The sequence below is a fragment of the Rhinolophus sinicus genome, chromosome 18 (genome assembly GCF_057876585.1).
Source record: "Rhinolophus sinicus isolate RSI-liver-muscle chromosome 18, RSI-T2T, whole genome shotgun sequence".
In the NCBI taxonomy this organism is placed as follows: Eukaryota; Metazoa; Chordata; class Mammalia; order Chiroptera; family Rhinolophidae; genus Rhinolophus; species Rhinolophus sinicus.
Window position 1 is genome coordinate 91,833,376 of NC_142518.1, and position 18,646 is coordinate 91,852,021.

Here is an 18,646-nt window from a genome sequence, read left to right on the forward strand (position 1 = left end):
ACTTATGTAGAGAAGTAGGAATTAGGGGTGGCAGGGAAGAATCTTTGAACTGAGGAGATAATCTGTGCAAAGGCTTGGGGACAAAGAGGGTAGTATATGCAGGAAACTACAGTCCACTTCCGTATTGCCTCAGTTGAAAGGGACAGATGGGGAGGGTGCCCTACTGTCCATGCCAAGGCACAAGGCTTAGACTTTTGCCTTAGGTGATAGGGAACCAGAGAAAACTTGAAACTGGGTAGTGACAAGGTTTTTTTTTGTTGTTGTTGTTTTAATCGGTAAAAATTGTTGGAGGTGGGACAGGCAGAGGGAAGGAAAGAAAGGAAATTGCTTGACATTCCAAAAAAAAGGATGAAGGAAGAGTGGGAGCGGGGATTTCCTTTTAAGGAAGGAAGGAGATGCTGTGGGCAAAATGAGAATGACCCCAAAGGAATAGGCGATGGGCCTTTGGGGAACCGTGGACAGCCATGGGCAGTTGGGTTAGGGTGTGTGGGCGTGCACACCCCTTTATTCCCCTGGAGAAAGCAGGAGAGTTAAGTGGAACCAAACAGCTGTTTATTCTTTACTTGCTGTTGGGTTCCTTTCCTTACACCTTTTCTGGAGTCCTCTCACTTCCCTTTAGACAAGGTGGTAAGATCAAGGCAGGAGGTAGGGACCATAATATGAAATGTGCATCCCTGGTCGGGATTGGGGCAAGGATGGTGGCGTCTTATTAAATGATCTCCTAATCCTAGGGGAAAGCACCTGCTGCACCACTTACCACCCAGGCTGACCTTGGGTGAGAGCCTAATCGTTCCGAGCCTTCCTTGCTCCATCTGCCAAATGGAGCTCAATTTACCGACCACAGAAAAGAATCATACTAAGTAAACACGGCTGTTGAGCTGAAGTTAGTTCCTCCTACGTGCCGAGGTCGTGAGCCTACAGTTAATGATGGGCTTACCAGAATGTTCCTCTTTAGGGCGCAGGGTTGAAAGGGAGGCCCTGTTCAAGTGTCCGCGTTCCTGGAGAAAGGACTGTCTGCTATCTGTGCGTCCCTATTTCGGTGGGTGGGTGAGGGGCAAATTGGACACTAAACACCTGCCCCTTCTATATTCTTCTAACCTATAGCGGGGAAGCTTGTTGTGTGTTATCGTGTCCCGCCCCTGTCAAGACGTGAGAAAGAGAGGGGTCCACCCCAAGGGCAGCCTGCTTAGCTGCCAGGGGGAGGCGCCCGGTGCTTGGGGCTTTTGGACCCCGCCGCGGGGAGGGCCGGGACTCCACGTGTTCCCCTAGACCGCGGGTTTCCACCACGAGGGGGGCTGGCAAGCCAGCAGCGTCGGGCCGCTGGGTGCAGACGCCTCCCAGGTCCTGCGCGGGTCCTCCGGTAGCTGGGGCTTATGCAGCGAGAGCGGTGCGGGCCCTCCGCTGGCGAACGTATGTCGTGGGCGCTTCCATCGCTCTCTGATTTCAAGGTAGAAAGCTGCGCCGCGTTAATGTGTAAAGGCAGGCCATGGAGGGAAGCTGGGCCAGGCTGGGCGCCCTGAGGACGGGGCTGGGATGGCGGCCCCGGGATCACTCCCGCCGCCCAGGAGAGAACTGGAGGCAGCCGGGCTGCGGGGTCCGCCGCGTGTTCACCTGCTGGTTCTGGAAGCTGGGGGAGGGGGCCGCTGGGGCGGGGCCGGGACGCGACGGGCCAATGGGGAGAGGGCGTTCAACTGACTGCTACATTTCCCCTGGAAGGTGGAGGGGGTTGGGGCCAGGGTATAGTTCGGTTTCAGAGCAATGGAAGGCCTTGGTCGGGGCCGACGCCGCCCAGGGACAGTTTGGGGCACAGGGTCAGGACAGGGACGTAAAGATGCCGGCCGCGGCCGACTCCACCGGGAGCGACAGGCCCCGCCCCAGCCGCCGTTCCCTTCCCGGGCTCCGCCCGCCAGCGACCCGCTGTCGTCAGTTCGACAGCGCCCCCTTCTGGACATAGGCCCCCTTGTGTGGCGTGCCAGGGCCGCGGCTCCCGGGGGCTGAGACCGCGTGGGCCTCCCAGCCTTGGGAGCGGCCTGGCGGGTAATGAACTAACTTACCTCGGATCCAGAAACTTTGGAGCGGGAGGCAACGCCTCTTTAAAAATACGTGATGGGGTCAGAACGACCTACGTTCCTGACAATAACTTCTTGTCCTGCCCCTCCCACCGGGCCTGACCTTTATATCACTGCCACCCAAGAATGAGGAAACAATGAAGAGGCTGTCCCAGGAAGGTGCAGCAGCAAAAGGCAGGAGTTCAGGAGTCACCAGCAACACCTGGTGACAGCAAGGCGCAGCTAGAAACAGTTTTCGGCTCCTTGTGGCCACAGACACGGGCAAAGGAAACAGCTGCCTGCAGTATTATATGAGGTGAAAAAGCTCTGGTAGCCCCCAAGTATGGGTCGTCCTTCTCCCTCTCTTCTTGCCTGCCATAGTATAGGGCTGAAATCCGTTACTAGATACAGGACTCCTTCATTCTTTCAATAAACATTTATTGAGCACCTACTGTGTGCCAGGCACTGTGCTAGGCGCTGGGGATATGTCAGTGACTAACACACAGTCCCTGTCCTTGAGGAGCTCACAGTCTATTGGAGGGGAAACATATATAAACACATAACTCAGGTGCTACCATGTGCTAAGTGCTACGTAAGAGGTATATATACAAAGTGCTGTGGGAGCCCAGAGGAGGAAGTAATAAGTCAGCTGCTGGGGGCAAGAAGCGAGTCCCTTGACTATTAAACCATCACACCGGCAGGGATGTTATTGCCACAAGACCCTGGTTAAAACAAACCTGTCTCCAGAGGTTCTCCTCTAGCCCTCTCCCGTAACTATATCAGCATAGGTTAATCAGATTCGTTCATTTAACACTTTGAGTTAGGAAAGAAACTGGACAGGGAAGTTTCTTTAGGGGTAGAGGGGTGTTTAAAGTAGTAACAACTCTTGGGTGTGGAGGGTGGGGGGAACCACAAGGGCACTGAACCTGGGAGCACAGGCCCTAGGCAGTGGAGCACCTGAGGTGACTGCCTGTGCAGAGGGGAGGTTGGCGTCACCTACCTCAAAGTTTGGTCCCCATCTCTCACCAGCTCAATCAGTTTGCTGATGCTCACTAGATGCTTTGTATGTAGTGTGCCCTGCTCTGTGGGTGATACAGTCCCCCACCCCTCAGAAGGTAACATGCTAATTGGGGACACTAAGTAAGTCCAGATCACTGAATATTTAGTAACAGTTTGTGATTATAATAGAGGAGATGTCACAGGTTGTTTATGGTCAGTGGCCAAAAGAGTGGCAATTACTACGAGTTTCAAATCAAGAACTCTGGGGAGGCAGTTTTCATGAATTGAGTCTTGAAGGATGGATAGGATTCAGTTGGTACTAGTGGGGTGGGAGGAACATTCTGGTTGAGCCAGAACTGAGTAAAGCAGGAACACACAGGTGGGAAACTTGAACAGAAGCTTGTTCAAAGCCCACCAAGTCCATCGATTTGGCTGGAGCAATACATTGGGGGTGGGGGAAGCAATATGGGAGACGAATGGGGAAGTCAGATAGGACCTGATGATGAAGGACCTTGCCAGAAGGTCAAGGACTTGGAAACTTGTTTGATGACAAGACTGATGCTGAGCTCAAAATACTTTTGGAACTCCTGCTCTGAACCCTCAAATGCCCCCTTCGCTCCTCCTCCAGGACCCCTGGACTGCCTCATGATTCAGCAAATGAAGTTAATGCCCAGCTGCCTAAAATGGATTAGAGGTTAAGTATTTTGAGTATCAACCCTACCCATAGGCAATGAGGAGCCCTCAAAGGTTTTTAGCAGATCAGAATTGTCACCCTGGCAGATTGGAGGGGACAAGGTCACAGTAGGGCTGTGGATGTGTCTGGAGAGGGGGATAAGCTCTGGGTAGTTTGAGGCTCTGGGAATTTAGAAGGCCAGATTGAGAGACATGGCAAATGGCACTGGACTTCAAGAGATGGGGCGGGGGGAAGGGTCAAATGAATGCAGCCATCAGATGGCTCTGAAATGTCAGGAGAATGGTGGCACCATTAACAGAAATAGGCAAGTCATGACAGCTTTTTTTTTTTCTTGGAAAGGTGTGTGTGTGTGTGTGTGTGTGTGTGTGTGTGTGTGTGTGTGTAAAGACTTTCGAAATTGACTTTTGGGAGACAGGCTGTCTTTGAAGGCCTGGCAGGCATCTAGGTAGAAATGTCCAGCAGGCCCCTGGACATGTTAGCCAGGAGCTGAGAAAAATGGGGGCTACAGCTCTAGATTTTGGACTCATCCCAGAATTGCTGAGTCAGAGCCAAGAGGATGGATGAGACATCTGGGGGACACTCACACTGAAATTGTAGATGCAGAGCCAGCACATGTGGGCTCAGAGTAGGAGACAGAGGGCGCAGTTAAACCTGGCTAGTGCTAGAGAGGATGGGAAATCACGTGCTATGAGGGCTCACAGGGGCCAAGAACTTTGAAGACATTTGATGTCACCTTGAAGACATCAGTGACCTTCAAATGATAAGTTCTGTGGAGTTGAAGTGAGGGGGCCAGGGCCACCCCTAACCCATGCAGCACCTTTATGCAACTTTTTTAAAGGTGACTCTCAAGATGCTTTACTTTCCACCATCATGAAATTGTCATAATAAACTGATTTTATTAGAAAAAGGCACTTTAATGCCATGTGCTGGAGACATGTAATAAATATACCTGCACAACTGTATATGGTTCCCTCCTGGGGGGGGGCCTGGGAAACAAGAAGAGAGTGGGAGAGAATGACAGTAAGCTTGACAGTGATGAGGAGAGAGAAGAGCAGCCTGGGGAGGTAGTTAGATCAAGTGGATGGTTTTGCACTGAGGACAAAGCAAAGGTGCTGAGGCACTGATTCACATTAACCAAATTCACCAGACAGTGTAATTGTGTCTGAAGCTGACTTGTCTTAGCTGGTAGCCTTGCCCCCAAACTTGGCAGGAGAGAAGTAAGCTCATTCAAAGAAGGGACAGGGGAGGGGATCCAGGCCCTAAGGTAAGGAGTTGTCTTTCAGAGGGAATCAGCTGGCCCTTCCTCAGAGAGGAAAGAGGGAAGCAAGGAGCCAAGTAGAGACAGAAGTACCATGGGAGCTTACATCTGTTGGCTCCTGTCTTCTTGGTGAAGGAATCAGGGTCAGGTGTGAAAGTTGGAGAAGAGGGGCAGTGGTCTACTTGCATGTCTGCTGTAGTCATGGTGGGGGCAGGTGGGTTGGCAAACTTACAAAGTGAGTAGAAGGCGGGCTCTGTGGCAGGCATACATGAATGGGAGTGGAAGCAGACCCAATGTACACTGCTACACAACTATCCTCAGCAATGCCTGACAGCAGGAAAACATCAGGAGCAAAATTAATCAAGAGGGAACCCAGGATTCAGGATGAATGCCAGACGCAGAGACTGATCTTACAGCCCTAGCCCTCAGCGCAAACATTCAATTAATTCAGCCCCACTTAAGGACTTGGTGGCTGAGTCTAACCGTGGAGGAGCACTCGACTCCTGTCTAACCCTTCAGCACAGCCCTCTGGGGTGGCCAAGGTTCCATGCTCCAACACACATGCCAATCAAAGCTCCTCTACCCTGGACCTGCTCCAGATTTGGGTGATCCAACCTGTACCCCATAGTCTCAGAGCAATTGAATCTTGGTTTGTACAAAGGGAACTAGAGAATGTTTTTCATTAAGACAAATCCTCATCTCTGCGACTGACCCACAGAGAGACACACATTCTTTAAGACCTCATAGTTGTACCCTCATCCTCTCCAAAGAAATGATACAGACCCATGAGTACACACAAATACATACCGAGATATTCACATGCGGGATAGTAAGTTCCCTGCAGAGGGAACATAGATGGTGAAAATGCAGCCAGGCAAAAAAGGGCTTTTCCTGTGAAGCCCCTGCTCCTGCCCTGGCCACCAACTTTTTAGGAGGTTATGCTTTCATCACCACATCAGCTCACTACTCCTGACAAAAGCATATCCCCTAGTGCTCTGGAAGGCCATGGTCTGACACCAGAGATGCTCAAACTGGGCATGGCTTGGCTATGGTGACATCAGGCAGGGGTGGGCGTTGTGGGGTCTGGTGTATTGACATCGCACCGAAATGTAAGGGCAGGTGAGCTACTTCGTCAGTCTCTGCTAGAGGCAGTCCACATACAAATGATGCTCAGCTTTGCCTGGTGGGTCACACTTGCCCAACCCCTCCATTTATATGTCATGGGGCTCCATCTTAATGAGGGAAGTGGGATTGAATGGGGAGAAGGGGGCTGGAGTTGGGGATCTAGTCAGCAGGCTCCCAGATGTGGTTACACTAGACTCAGCCATAAACAGGGACCCTGAGCCTGAGGATAGCTCAAGTTCAGCCACTGGGGTCAGCCCAACAGTGGGGCGGCTGGGAGCAGAGAAAGTCTGGTTTCCCAGAAGGCTCGGATTGTGGGAACCCCTTGAAACCATGTGGGTCGGAAGTGGCTGAAGGTGAGCCTGATCCCTCAGGAGCTCCCTCAGGGTCTCTTCACGAACCAGCAGCCCCTCCATGGGGGCCCCAGTCACCATGCCCTGCACATATGAGGAGGGCCTCAGTGGCCCCTCCTTGACCCCAGGGGCTGCTGTGGCACCGGAAGTCCTGATGAAGGCAGCAATGACAGTCCCAGGGGGCTGAGAGCTGGGCCCCGCTGCTCCAGCCCCTGAGACCAAGGGTGCTGCTGGATTAGTTGGACAGTTGGCCCCAGCCAGAAGTTGGGGGAGGCCACTGAGAATCACTGGAGTCCCTGGTGCTGCCACCTGGTTTTCTTGGAAACTGGTGCTCAGGGGGAAGGAGGCCTGCAAAGTGAAGGTGTCCTTCAAGGTCGAAGCAGGTGGAACACTCTGGAGAACGAGCTGGGTTGAAGCAGTAGTACTGGCAGGTGGCCCGTTGGTCAGCACTGTGGTCAGAGGGATTGTCTGCAGGGTTAAGGCTGAGCCTGACCCCACAGGGGTCACTCCTAGGTGGATGTTGCTGGGCACTGGAGAAGCACTGAGAAAAACAGACAACAGATTTTATTAAGGCAGGAGGCATCTCCCAACTGGCTAGAAAGGAGGGCACAGGAGAAAAGGAGCCAAAGGTGTTTTGTTTCTTAGTTACTGTTTCAGCTAACATTTATTGAATACTCAGTTCAGGGACACTCAAAATGATTGACACGTGGTAGTTCCCTCAATCTTCAAAACAGCCCATGAGTTGTATTAGATTAATAATCTGATTTTACAATTTGAGGAAACTGAGACACAGAGAGGTTATGTCACTTGCCCTAGACCACACAGCTAGTAGCAGGGACTCACATGTAGGCTTTCTGACTCCAGAGCTCATGTTCCTCACCACTTCACCCTGCTGCCTTCCGTCCTTAGAAGAGCATCTCAGCAACCCATGCCAGTGTAGTGAGAGCTACTATATACACACAACCCAGACAAAGCCCAACCTCTTCAGGGAAAATTAGAAGCACTTAGTGTAGACAAGAAGTACCAAGAGTTTTCTGGGTGGGCGTAGAGGGCCTGAGGAAAGCAGAGTGGGCCTCTCTGTAACATTCTCTGTTGCTTCTTTTCTGGAGTGGGGGAGGCTTGGGGGAGGGGCCCAGATGTGGAGGCCCCTGATGGCTGCTTGTGGAGCATTCTGGGGTAACAGCCCCAGCTGGCAGCAGAAGTCCCCCAGGTCAAGTGCTGGCTTTACCATTACTTTGGTGTATGACATCAGGCAAGCTGCTTTACCTCTATTAACTAACTAATGCCCCGCTGGCTTCCCAGGGATTCTGTGAGGATCCCATAAGACTGGACACACATAAGAGCTTCGCACGAAGTTGAAAACTGCCCTCCAACCTGAGGTACTATGGGAAGACTCGTAACGGCTTGGGTGCCCTTACCTCACAGCTTTGGTGAGTTTGGCCTGGCCCTCTGGTGGAGAGACAAGCACGGTGGAGGTAGTGGGGATCTCCTCATCTAGAGACAGTCCTAATTCCAGACTCGCAGATGGCTGTAGACCAATGTGCTGAACCCTTGGCTTTTCCCAGGGAGGGCTGCCCTTGCCTTGGGGGGTGGGCCTGGATGAGACCCTAGAGCTGGCTCGCCGGGCAGTGCTGGTAGAGGAGGTGGACGCAGTGGAGGCCTGAGGAGATGACTCTGTGACTTCATTTCTCTCATCCTCATCTTCAATCACCACTAGGTCCTTGGGCATCTCCTTAAACTGGTACACCAGCCTCTGTCCTTCCACTTTGGCAAGAATGCCCCTTTGGTAGTAATATCTGGGGTACAAGGGGTGGGAAGTTAGTCAGGGACACACTGCCCTCCAGGGCAGAGCAAGCATGAGGTGGAGGCTGGCCAGGAGCCAGACGGAAGCCCAAGGGCAGGGGCAAGGGCAAGAGCAAGAGTTTCTTGGACTTGAAAGGCTTTTATGAAATTTCTGATATCTACCCTTGAGGATGCAAAGGGTCCATGAAAAGGAGTTTCAAATGCCAGTCCCCACCCTACTTTGAGGCAGAGGATGGGGTGAGTGAAGGATGGGGAGGGATGGATGAATGATGGGGCATTCAGCAGTCCTTCAGGCTGAGAGACCAACTGTGGATAACTCTGGCCCACCTCTCTAGGCCTCTGGCTTGAAGAATGTGAAGAAAGCCCTTCTTGGGGATGGAAGGCCCTAAAATACTCTTTTCCTATCAAAGGGGGGAAAAGCCAAGACAGAGCTGCAGGAGGGAAGGGATTGTTCCTCCCAGAGGGGGCCTGGGGAATGGGCTTAGGGGCAAGCAAATGAGAATGTTAGGAGACCCTAAAGTGGGAAGGCCTGGCACATGTAAGGAAGACCTTAGTGATTCCCCCAGGGCAAGGACCCCCCACCAGCTCCTACCTTAGTGCTCGCCCCATTGTCTCATAGTTCATGTCAGGCTTGTTTTTCTGTTTTCCCCATAGCTTGGACACAGCTTTGGAATCCACCAGCTTGAAGATGCCTTTCTCTCGCTGGGTCCACTTGATGTACTTGGGGCAGGTGTTCCTGTCTTGCAGAAGCGCCAGGAGGAATTCCCACAGATAGATGGTGCTGCCTGCAGAGGGGCAGGTGGTGATGGGGCAGTTCAAGCACCCTGGCTTCCTTCCCACCTCACCTGACTCCCAGCCATACCTTTGCCATCCTTAGATTTCTTCCGTATGGGGATGCTGGGGTCAGTGACAGGTGAGGTACTGCGGTTACCCTTTGTCTTCCTGACTGTGAGGAGAAGGTGAGAGCAGGATGAGGCTGAGACCATGGCAAGCATTCCAGGGCAGGCTCCCGAGAGGGAGTGCCTGGAGCTTATAAAGTTGACTGACAACGAAGACAATGAAGAGCCAGGTCACCATGGCTGGAGGCCCAGGATCACTCTCCATGGTCACCTCCCTCAGGTATGTGCACGTGCCCAATGGCTCACCCTCATTTTCAGGCCCCAAAGGTGGACCAGAATACCGCTACAATGTGGGGCAATGTAGTGCTTGCACATGAGTCACCCTTAGAAGAACAGAACCCACCTAGCCTAATTTTTTAAATGAAAAGGCAGCATAAAAGTGTGACTGAAGTGTGCCACTGGGTTTTGGTTGCCATGCTGACAAGGCAGTATCAACCAGCTATCACCCAAGTAAATCAATAACAGTGGGGCTTGGGAAAGCCCAAAGTCCTCTTCCGTATATGGCCTCAGCTCCATGAGCTCCCAGAAGAATGATAAGTGCACAAAGCACACAGCAAAGGCTCCCAGGGGGCCAGTGACTGGCCAGGGGGCCAAGCCTGGTGTCTAAACACCCAGCTTTGGATTCAACCCATTGGGGTCACTGGCACTTCTGGAAGAGTTTACATTTATGCTGGGCAGACAGGAGTGGCCTGGGAAATGTCAGGCTTTGGGCAGGCCAACTGATGAGGTCAGGTTTAACCAAAGAGGCCTTTTCATCCATTCCTGCCATACCAGAGAGCTGTCCTCTTAATGTATCTGTGAGCCTCCACCCACTTACCCCTATGGCCTCCCTGACCACCCCTCTCCTACCACCCACCCCCTTGAAGACATATACACACGTACATACACTCTCTCTCCCTCCCTCCCTCTCTTTCTCCCTCCCTCCCTCCCTCCCTCCCTCCCTCCCTCCCTTCTTCACTCTCTCCTTTCCTCCCTCCCTCGCTCCCTCCCTCCCTCCTTCTCTCTCCCTTCCTCCCTCTTACTTCTCTTCTTTGATTTTCCAGTGTTCTTGGCACTTTCTTCTCTGGGGACCTTCTCCTCCAGAGAATGCCCCTCCTGGTCACCAGTGTCACCAGCCCGGTTCAGGGCATTGGGCTCAGAGACAGTAAACAGGTAGTTGGGCAGAGTGATGGCTGGAGCAGGGTCTGAGTCTGGAAGCATTTCAGAGGTGCTAACTGCAAGAAGAAAGGCCTGAGGTGGCTGGGGCCCAGTGCAGGGTGGGAGTGGTCTCCAGAGCTTGAGAGAATGGGGGGCTCCTGAGGAGGATGGGGGTGCCATTCCCCTCAGCCTTAGAAACAGGATACATCTGAAAATGTCTCAAGTGTCTCACACCATGAGAAGAAACATCTGCAGAGCTGTGGTGGGCATGAGCTGGCCCCAATCACAGCTGTCACATTTCGAGCCCACTGCTGGTGGTGGGGAAGTTCCAGGCGACACCCAGGGTAAAGGACCACCTTGATTTAGTCATTCACTCATTTTTACAACTGGAAGGGGTCTTAGACATCATTTCGCCCAATTCTTCTGCTTTCCTGATGAGGAAACTGAGACCTAAAGATGGCAGGGCCTATGCCCAAAGTGACGCAGCAAGTTGGTGCCTGGTAAATGTAGGCACTCAGTAAATATCTGTTGAATCCTAAATGAGTATTAGTGACAGAGTCGGGATTAGAAATGCTAAGACTCTTAACTTGCAGCTTCAGGACTTTCTTTCCCGCACTGTATCCCAGCTACCCCTTGGAAAGGGGCAGTTAGGGCCAGGGATCCTCCTGTGGAGTCAGGGCAAATGTTTGAGGGAGTCCCGGGGGAGGAGCCTGCCTTGGGGGCCTTCTGGGGAGGGAGGGCCAACCTCCAAGTACAGAGAAGGGATGAGGAGGTTCCAAGCATGGTACATTTTAAAATAAGCCACAGCCTGCATAGCCCTCCTGGGAGTCCAGTAAGGGAGCAGAGCGGCCTGAAGGCACCCTGGCCAATAGTATTCAACCTTAGAAAGGAAGGAAACTCTGACATGTGCTAACAACATGGATAGACATGGAGGACATTATGCTCAGTCAAGTAAGCCAGTCTCCAGAAGACAAATACTGTATGATTCCACTTATACGAGGAACCTAGAGTAGTCATAGTCATGGAGACAGAAAGTAGAAGGGTGAATGCCAGGGGCTGAGGGGAGGGCAAAATGGGGAGTCGTTTAATGAGTAAAAAAGTTTCAGTGTTGCAAGATGAAAAGAGTTCTGGAGATGGATGGTGATAATGGCTGCACAGCAATATACATGAACTTAATACTGCTGAGCTGTACACTGAAAAATGGTTAAGGTGGTCAATTTTATGTGTATTTTCCCACCATTTAAAAATTGGGGAAAAAATCACCCTGCCACCTTTTCCTCCTCTGTGGTGCCCTCTTGCCCTCTCCCATGCCAGTCACAGCTCAAGCGCATGTTTACGTGTATGTCAGTGGGTGTGGGCACATATGTCTACATGCACATGTGCCTGAGAATCCAATACACGGATTCAATCTTTTTAAATGGCATTTTGTACTGCCTTGAGTTAAGGCACCAGAATTCAAACTTACAGATTTGCTTCTCATCCAGGATGTTGTTGGGAGACTCTACATTGAGCAAGACTTCAGTGGTGGACATAGTTTGTGAGGTTGCTTCATTTTCATCTGGTTCCAGGTTCCATGGTAGGGGGGAGAAGAAAAGTTCTCTTAGGGCACAGGGCAGGGGGTACAGCCATAACTAGGGCCAGCCCAGAGAATGACGCTAAGGAGCCAATGGACCGCTGGGAAGGGAGCAGTACACCACCTCCCACCCTAATCGTCCACCTTTACTCTACATTCACTCCAGCTATCTCCACTCCTCATTGTCCCCCTCCATCTGGAAAGATCATTAATCCATTTAGATGGCTTCCTGCTCTATGAAATGGTACTACCTTTTGCTTGCCCTAACCACCCCATCTAATTTCCAACTGTTGGGGGCCTTGCACTTGCTGCCTGTGTCACTAGAAGCCATTGTATGTTACTGTTCCCTGAAGACAGAACCCCTTTGTCCTCTACACCTTCCTTGCCCAAGAAGGGGACAGACCTGCCAGCAAAAAGCTACCCTCAAGGATCTGATCCTGCGTCATGCACAAGGTCCGGTCCGTTATGATGCCATTGTGAACGTCGTCCAGCTCCAGTCCTGAGTACAGATGCAGTAATTCGGGGTAGGGTACCTGCTCCACAATCACAGCTGGGAACACTGAGGGGTCTTCCAGCTGTGGAGAAGAGAGGGATCTGGTTTAAGACCCACCTGCCTCTTCCAGGAAGCCCTCACTACCAGAATCTGGCCCTTATTGCCCTTCCTAATTCTTAGAGCCCTCAGAGGCTGTCCTTTGTATGGGATGACATTATTCTGGGTCCAACCTCACTAGGTGATGTTTTCAGTGAATTCCTTTCTTTTTTTATGTTTCATGTGTACAAACACTGTACTAGTTAGACATTTATCATCTATACCCCTCACAAAGTGATAACCCCCCTCCCCCAATCTACTACCCCTCTGACATCCCACACAGCCCTTACATTTCCACTGTCTCTATTCCTAATGCTGTACTCCGCTTCTTGTGACATTATATATATATACATATATATGTGTGTGTGTGTGTATATATATATATATATATATATATATATATATATATATACACATACATATACACACACACACACATATGTAAAATTATAGTTGACATTCATTATTTTTCAGCTTCAGGTGTACAGTGCAGTGATCAGGCATCTACATCATCCCTGAGGTGATCTCCCAAATAAGACAAGTGTCCATTGGATACCCTACAAAATCTTTACAACATTATTGATTATATTCCCCAAATTGACTTTCATATCCACGTGGCAATCTTGTGGTTACCGACTGTGCTTTCTAATCCCCTCACCTTCTCCCTTATCCCCAAATTCTTAATTAATAGAGATGGGTTAGCTCTGCACCACCTACATTCAATGAAAGACAGGCAGTTTTAATTGGTTGTAGTTATGGGTTAATCCATGGCCAGGGTGGTACTCAGTCTATGAGAAGGGTTAGGCTCATTTTGAGGCCAGTGGGAAAGGATTGGTCAATGGCAAGGTCAAGGGGCTCAATCTATAGCTGGGTGAGGGACTCAGTCAGGGTCAGAGACCCAGGGTTAGGGGATCAGATTGTGGACATCTTAGGGTTCAGTCTGTGGCAATGAAGATGGAAAAACAGAGACATTATAGAAGTAGAAAGCTAAGGGCCCAGCTCCTGCCTGGTAGGGGGAGATGTTCCAATTTACAGCTTGATTCAATGGGTGTGTGGGTTACCCCATGCTAAGGGGTAACCCAGGAGGAGGAGAAACAGGTTTTTAGAGAAAGGTAAGGGAGGTAGTGTCTGGATATGGTGAGTTTGAGGTACCTTAGAGATATGTAAAATGGAAATACCTCTCAGGGAGTCAAAATATGTGTCCAAAGCGCTAAATCCATTGGAGTGGATAAAATTATCAGGATGAGAATTCGACCCCTGAAGGACATACTGTTCTACAATCAAACAAAGCTAAATAAAGGAGTGTGACTGCAACTGTTTTTTTTAAATTATGTATCAAAGGAAATACACCAGAATGTTCATAATAATTATATTTTGCTTGTGGGAGTTTGGTTGTTTTTTTCCCCCCTTTCTTTCTACTTTTCTGTATTTTCCAAATTTTCTTTCATGAGACTTAATAATTTCTTCATGGAAAAAGAATGAGAATGCTCAATTCTGCCTAATGTTCCTGAAGGATCCAGAAGAATAAAAATTGATAAAACGCCTTTGGGTTTGGCCACTGGGCAGTCACCCTGGCTAGAGCAGTTTCAGGGGAGTGCTGGGGTCCCAAGGCACATTACAATGGATTGTAGAGAGGACAGATGGAGGCAGGCAGTTGGGTGTAGTGATTAAGGCCATAAAGTTAAGAGCTGTCTCTCCAATATGGTAGCCACTAACCATAAGTAACTACTTAACATAAATGCCAAGTTTTTCAAGATTAAAAATTAGTTCTTCAGTTGTACTAGCCATAGTTCAAGTGCTCCATAGCCACATGAGACTAGTGGCCCCATACTTGATAGCACAAATATGGAATACTTGTAGCATCTCAGAATATTCTATCGGATTGTGCTGGTCTAGAGCCAGATTACCTGGTTTGAAACCAAGCTCTGCAACTTACTGGCAGTGTGATCTTAGGCAAGTTACCTGACCTTTCTGTGGATTGGTTTCCTCATTTATAAAATTGGGGTAATCATATTATGGTCCCCATAGTTTGTTCAAACGGATCAATACATATAAAGCATTTAGAACAAGGCCTGGCATAGAGTAGGTTTTCATTGTTTTAGGTATCAGGAGCTTTTAGGAGACTACTAACATTTTATTTCTTAACCTGGGTGGTGAGTTCATGGGTGTTCATTTTATAGTTATTCTTTAAATATATACACCAGGGGTGCCAAAAAATGTATACAAGTGGACACTTTGGTCAACGTTGCCGCTCAAGCAGTAGTTCGCCGTAATCAGAAGTATCTGGACGCTGATGCCTCTCTTGTAATTGCAGAAGTCAAATGTGACTTGTAGTCATCTTGTTATTGGTATATATTGAGTATTACAATTTTAATACAGTTTTCCATTCTTAAAATGTGTATATATTTTTGGCACCCTCTGTGTGTGTGTGTGTGTGTGTGTGTGTGTGTGTGTGTGTGCGTGCATGTATGCACATATATGTGATTTATGCATTCTTTTGTATTCATGATACATTTTGCAACAAAAATTGTTTTCTAAAAAGAGTGATAGAAGGGAAGTGCGAAAGTAAACACAGAGGGTGGAGACTACGCTGGGGAGAAGAAAGGTGCTAAGAAGGTGGTATTTTGAAGGAGCTGGGTGGAAGAGAGGGAAGGTTTTCTTTTAGGGTTGGGGAGACCCGAAGATGTTCTTGGTTGAGAAAAAACATCTGGGATGTCTGAAAGATATAAGAGAGAGGAGGTGATCGATGGCTTGAGGTCTTGAAGGAGGCAGGAAAGAAGAAACGAGGTATGGGGGCAGGAGTTACCCTTGGAAGGAGGAGGGACACTTCTTTCTCCCAAGCCAGTGGAAAGGAAATAAGAACAGTGATGTTATCAATAAAAGGGAGGAGGGAGGGAAACTGAGGGCATCCTTCATTTTGAGCTTCTCTGTGGGTTAGAGGAGAGGCTGTCTGCTAAGGGTGGAGGAGCACGTGTGTGGTTGGGAGGTATGGGGTTGGAAGCTTCTGTGAACAGCCTTTATGAAGAACAGCAACAGTTTCTGAGTGAACTAGAAACAAGTAAAAAATGACTAGTAGCAGTGAGAACCCATGTAAGGTTAGATTTTTTTTCCCTTTCCTCTCCCATAATGCTTTCCACGAAGTGAGGCACTTCAGAGGTGTTCAATTAAACTGAGCAAGCAACTTTAGGTAAGACCCAGAGGGACAGAAAGTACAATGTACTCAAAGCCCAGTAGGGGGCAGCCTTTCATAGGCCACTAGAGATTGGACAAAGTTTTCTGCCCTCCAGAGGATTTAGGATAGAGAGTGTTAGAATTAGGCTGAAGTGCCCTTACACATAATCCAGCTGGATTTCCTCTTGCTGAAGATGGGGAGATGGCATCCAGATAGGGTAGGGGACAGGGCTTGACTAGGTAAAACTGTGGCCAAACTGGGATCAGAACCCAGGACTCGACTCCTAATCTTTCGTTCCTGCTATCGTACCTGGCCCCTCTTTTCCACTTTGTGGAAAGAGGGGAGTGGAGGGTGGTGATGAGTGTGCCAGGACACCGTCTGATAGGTACAGATAAGTGCACAAAAAGCGTGCTCTCTTAGCCCCAGTGTAGGGCAAGGTATGAAGCGGCGGGGACCTGAGTGCTGAAAATCTGTCCTATTTTCCAACTTTCTCCCACCAGAAGACCCCACTTCCAGTTTATCCTGAATCTCAGATCGAGGCTAAAAAGACGGTTATGGAAAGGTTTATCATCCAGGCTAGAGACATGAATCTGAAGGTGTCAGGGGGTTGGACTCTACCCTGCAATTCCAGCTGTCAGTGTTCACTCTTGGTATGTGGTTGTCCCAGCAGTTTCTCACTGTGACACTCGGGGTGAAAGGAAATAGCCAAAAATGCACAGGAAGGTTAGGACACACCTGTGCATTCAGCCACGTTGCTGACTGGCTGAAAGCTCAGCTGGTATACTTAGCAGCTGCTTGGCTAACTTGGTGACTGTATGTGCCCTATAATTGCATGTGGGCAACTGGCTCACTAAATGACTGCCTGATGATTACTGACTGGCCGCTTGAGTGACTAGCTGGCACACAGTCTGGCTGGCAAGCAGGCCCAGTGGCCCTGAACCTAGGAGGTGTTTGATCAGTATTTGCTGACCAGCTAGCCGGCCAGCCGCCTGGCTCACTGGCTCTCTGCCTGCCTGTCTGTGTCTATCTGATCATCTGTGCTGGCTGACTGGGCTCTGTTTTCTGGGGCCATACCTGGTGTATGTCATCCATCCCGTTGCTTGCAAACTCAAAGATCAGGTCACTGGGCTGCAGGGTAATAGCCATGCTGTCTTCTCAGAGCTGACAGCAGGACTCGCAGGGCCCTCTGGAGCTGCAGGGTTTTCCTGATGAAAAGATGTTGCTCAGGTATCTTCAAGCTTAGAGCCCACACCCTGAGCCACAGTAGAATAGGGAGCTGGAGTAGGTGGTGGCCTAAGCCAGGTTCAAGGCTGCATGCTGGGCTGGGCTAACCACAGGAGCAACCTAGAGAGAAGGGAAAGATGGGGGCAGTGAGTAAGCCACCTCCCTTGACCTCTGTTCCCAAGAAAACTGGCGAACCAGAGGGACCCTGCCATGCCAGGGTACACTGCCAGAAAAGGGATGGCTGAAAGGAGAGGGCAATGGGAGGAGAAGGTGGAAGGAGAAGAAAGAAGACAAGTAAAAGAAAGAAGGAAAAAGAGGAAGTTATCTGAGTCACCTTCAGTGGGAAGTGGCCAAGCCTCCGTGCCAGTCTGTCACCAGCATTTGTACCTGAGCTGGCCGTGAACATACACAGCCTCCCTCTCTTCCCTCCCCCACTCCTCTGGAGAAAGCGACAGATAGAGGGACTTCGGTCTCTCTCTACCCTGAACATTAGTCCCCAGGGTGTGGCCACAAGGGAAGTCAGGGCCTCATGAATGGGGCAATAGCATGAAAAAGCCCTAAAATTCCCCTGGCTAGGGAAAGAATCTTGTCCTGGGGGTGTGGGAGGGACACACGGGTGTACAGGGTGCTTCTCCAATACTCGGCTTGTCTCAGTTTACCTTGAGAGTGGGGGCCACTGAGCTCTGAAGGGCAGGGTCTACAGAGGAAAAAATGTCTTGTGAGGCTTGCGTTGTCAGCCTGAGCCGGCTTGTGGGGATGGGGCTCTCAGATGTGGCCACGCCTCCAGAGAGCCTGGAGACACAGAGACAGGTGGGCCACATGCTCTGCACACTCATCACCCCGCCACCACCTCTGCCAGCCAGAGACTGGCCTCTGTGCTCCTTGTGGGTTTGTGTTCTTGGTTCAGCTTTGCTTTCAGTTTCAAGACTGAACTGTCACCCTGGGAACTTGTGAGAAGAGCCCTGGCTGAGAAAGGGGCCCAATGAACCTTCCCCATGCTCCAGGGCCCGATCAGCGCCCCCTCCCCCCTTTTCCAGGAAATCTGTCTGCTATAGCCCACATGTCTCTCCTCTCCCTGAATGCCTCTCATGCTCACAGTCTGCACCTCAGGCATTCACAGGGCTCCTGGGCCTCCAATTGTTTCCTGTACTTGCTACTCTTGTACGTGCTGTGGCTGTGGCCGCACCCATGCTTGCCTCCTAGAGCCTAGCTCCTGCTCCCACATCCCTCCTGCCAGCCTGCTCGCTCCTCCAGCCCTGAACAATTGGGCTTCTTCATTTCCAGCTGCCAGATCTTTGGTGCTTATGGTACTGTTTTTCACTGGTATTGCGTGTGTGTGTACGTGTAGTGGGTCTACATGCAGCCTGGTTCAACCATGAGCGCCTGAAGAACTGGGCCCACACACCATAGTGGGAGCAACACACTTGACCCCTACCTCCTTGACACTCCTTTGGCAGTGCCAGAGTGGCAAAACCTTCTCCTGGCCCGGAAAGAAATGAGGAACTTCAGAGAGGGGCAAAGGGGAGGGAAGGGAGGAGGACCACGGGTGACCTCCCTGATGACCGCTCTCCCCCACAGGAGACACCCAGGCCTCTCCCACTTCCTTTCCGTTAGCCCACAGGGCTAGCTCCGCCCTCTCCCCACCCCAATCATCACCCCCACACCTTTCCATCCACCCCCAACAAAAAACTTTGAGAAGTCACTCGACTCAACCTGTCAGGTCTGAGTTTCCCTTTGGTTGAATGAGACTGGTGGCTGCTAAGACACAGAGGAGG

General features: G+C 50.4%; 1 protein-coding gene across 5 annotated transcripts in view; it reads right to left on the reverse strand.

Annotated features, from left to right (window-relative positions):
- Positions 1-2,469: 2,469 nt before the first annotated feature.
- ELF4 (E74 like ETS transcription factor 4) overlaps positions 2,470-18,646 on the reverse strand; it is a 41,329-nt gene continuing 25,152 nt past the window's right edge. For 3 of the 5 annotated variants that reach the window (XM_019716999.3, XM_074323926.2, XM_088794972.1), the window contains 8 exons: positions 16,722-16,991; positions 12,290-12,461; positions 11,779-11,871; positions 10,199-10,390; positions 9,140-9,223; positions 8,870-9,062; positions 7,893-8,270; positions 2,470-7,015 (listed from right to left, as the gene is read on the reverse strand). In XM_019716999.3, the coding sequence (XP_019572558.2) occupies positions 6,211-7,015; positions 7,893-8,270; positions 8,870-9,062; positions 9,140-9,223; positions 10,199-10,390; positions 11,779-11,871; positions 12,290-12,461; positions 16,722-16,793 (1,989 nt within the window). In that variant the 5' untranslated portion in view covers positions 16,794-16,991 and the 3' untranslated portion in view covers positions 2,470-6,210. The remainder of the gene's footprint in view (positions 7,016-7,892; positions 8,271-8,869; positions 9,063-9,139; positions 9,224-10,198; positions 10,391-11,778; positions 11,872-12,289; positions 12,462-16,721; positions 16,992-18,646) is intronic. The other 2 variants (XM_074323927.2, XM_074323928.2) reach the window with 2 other exon arrangements.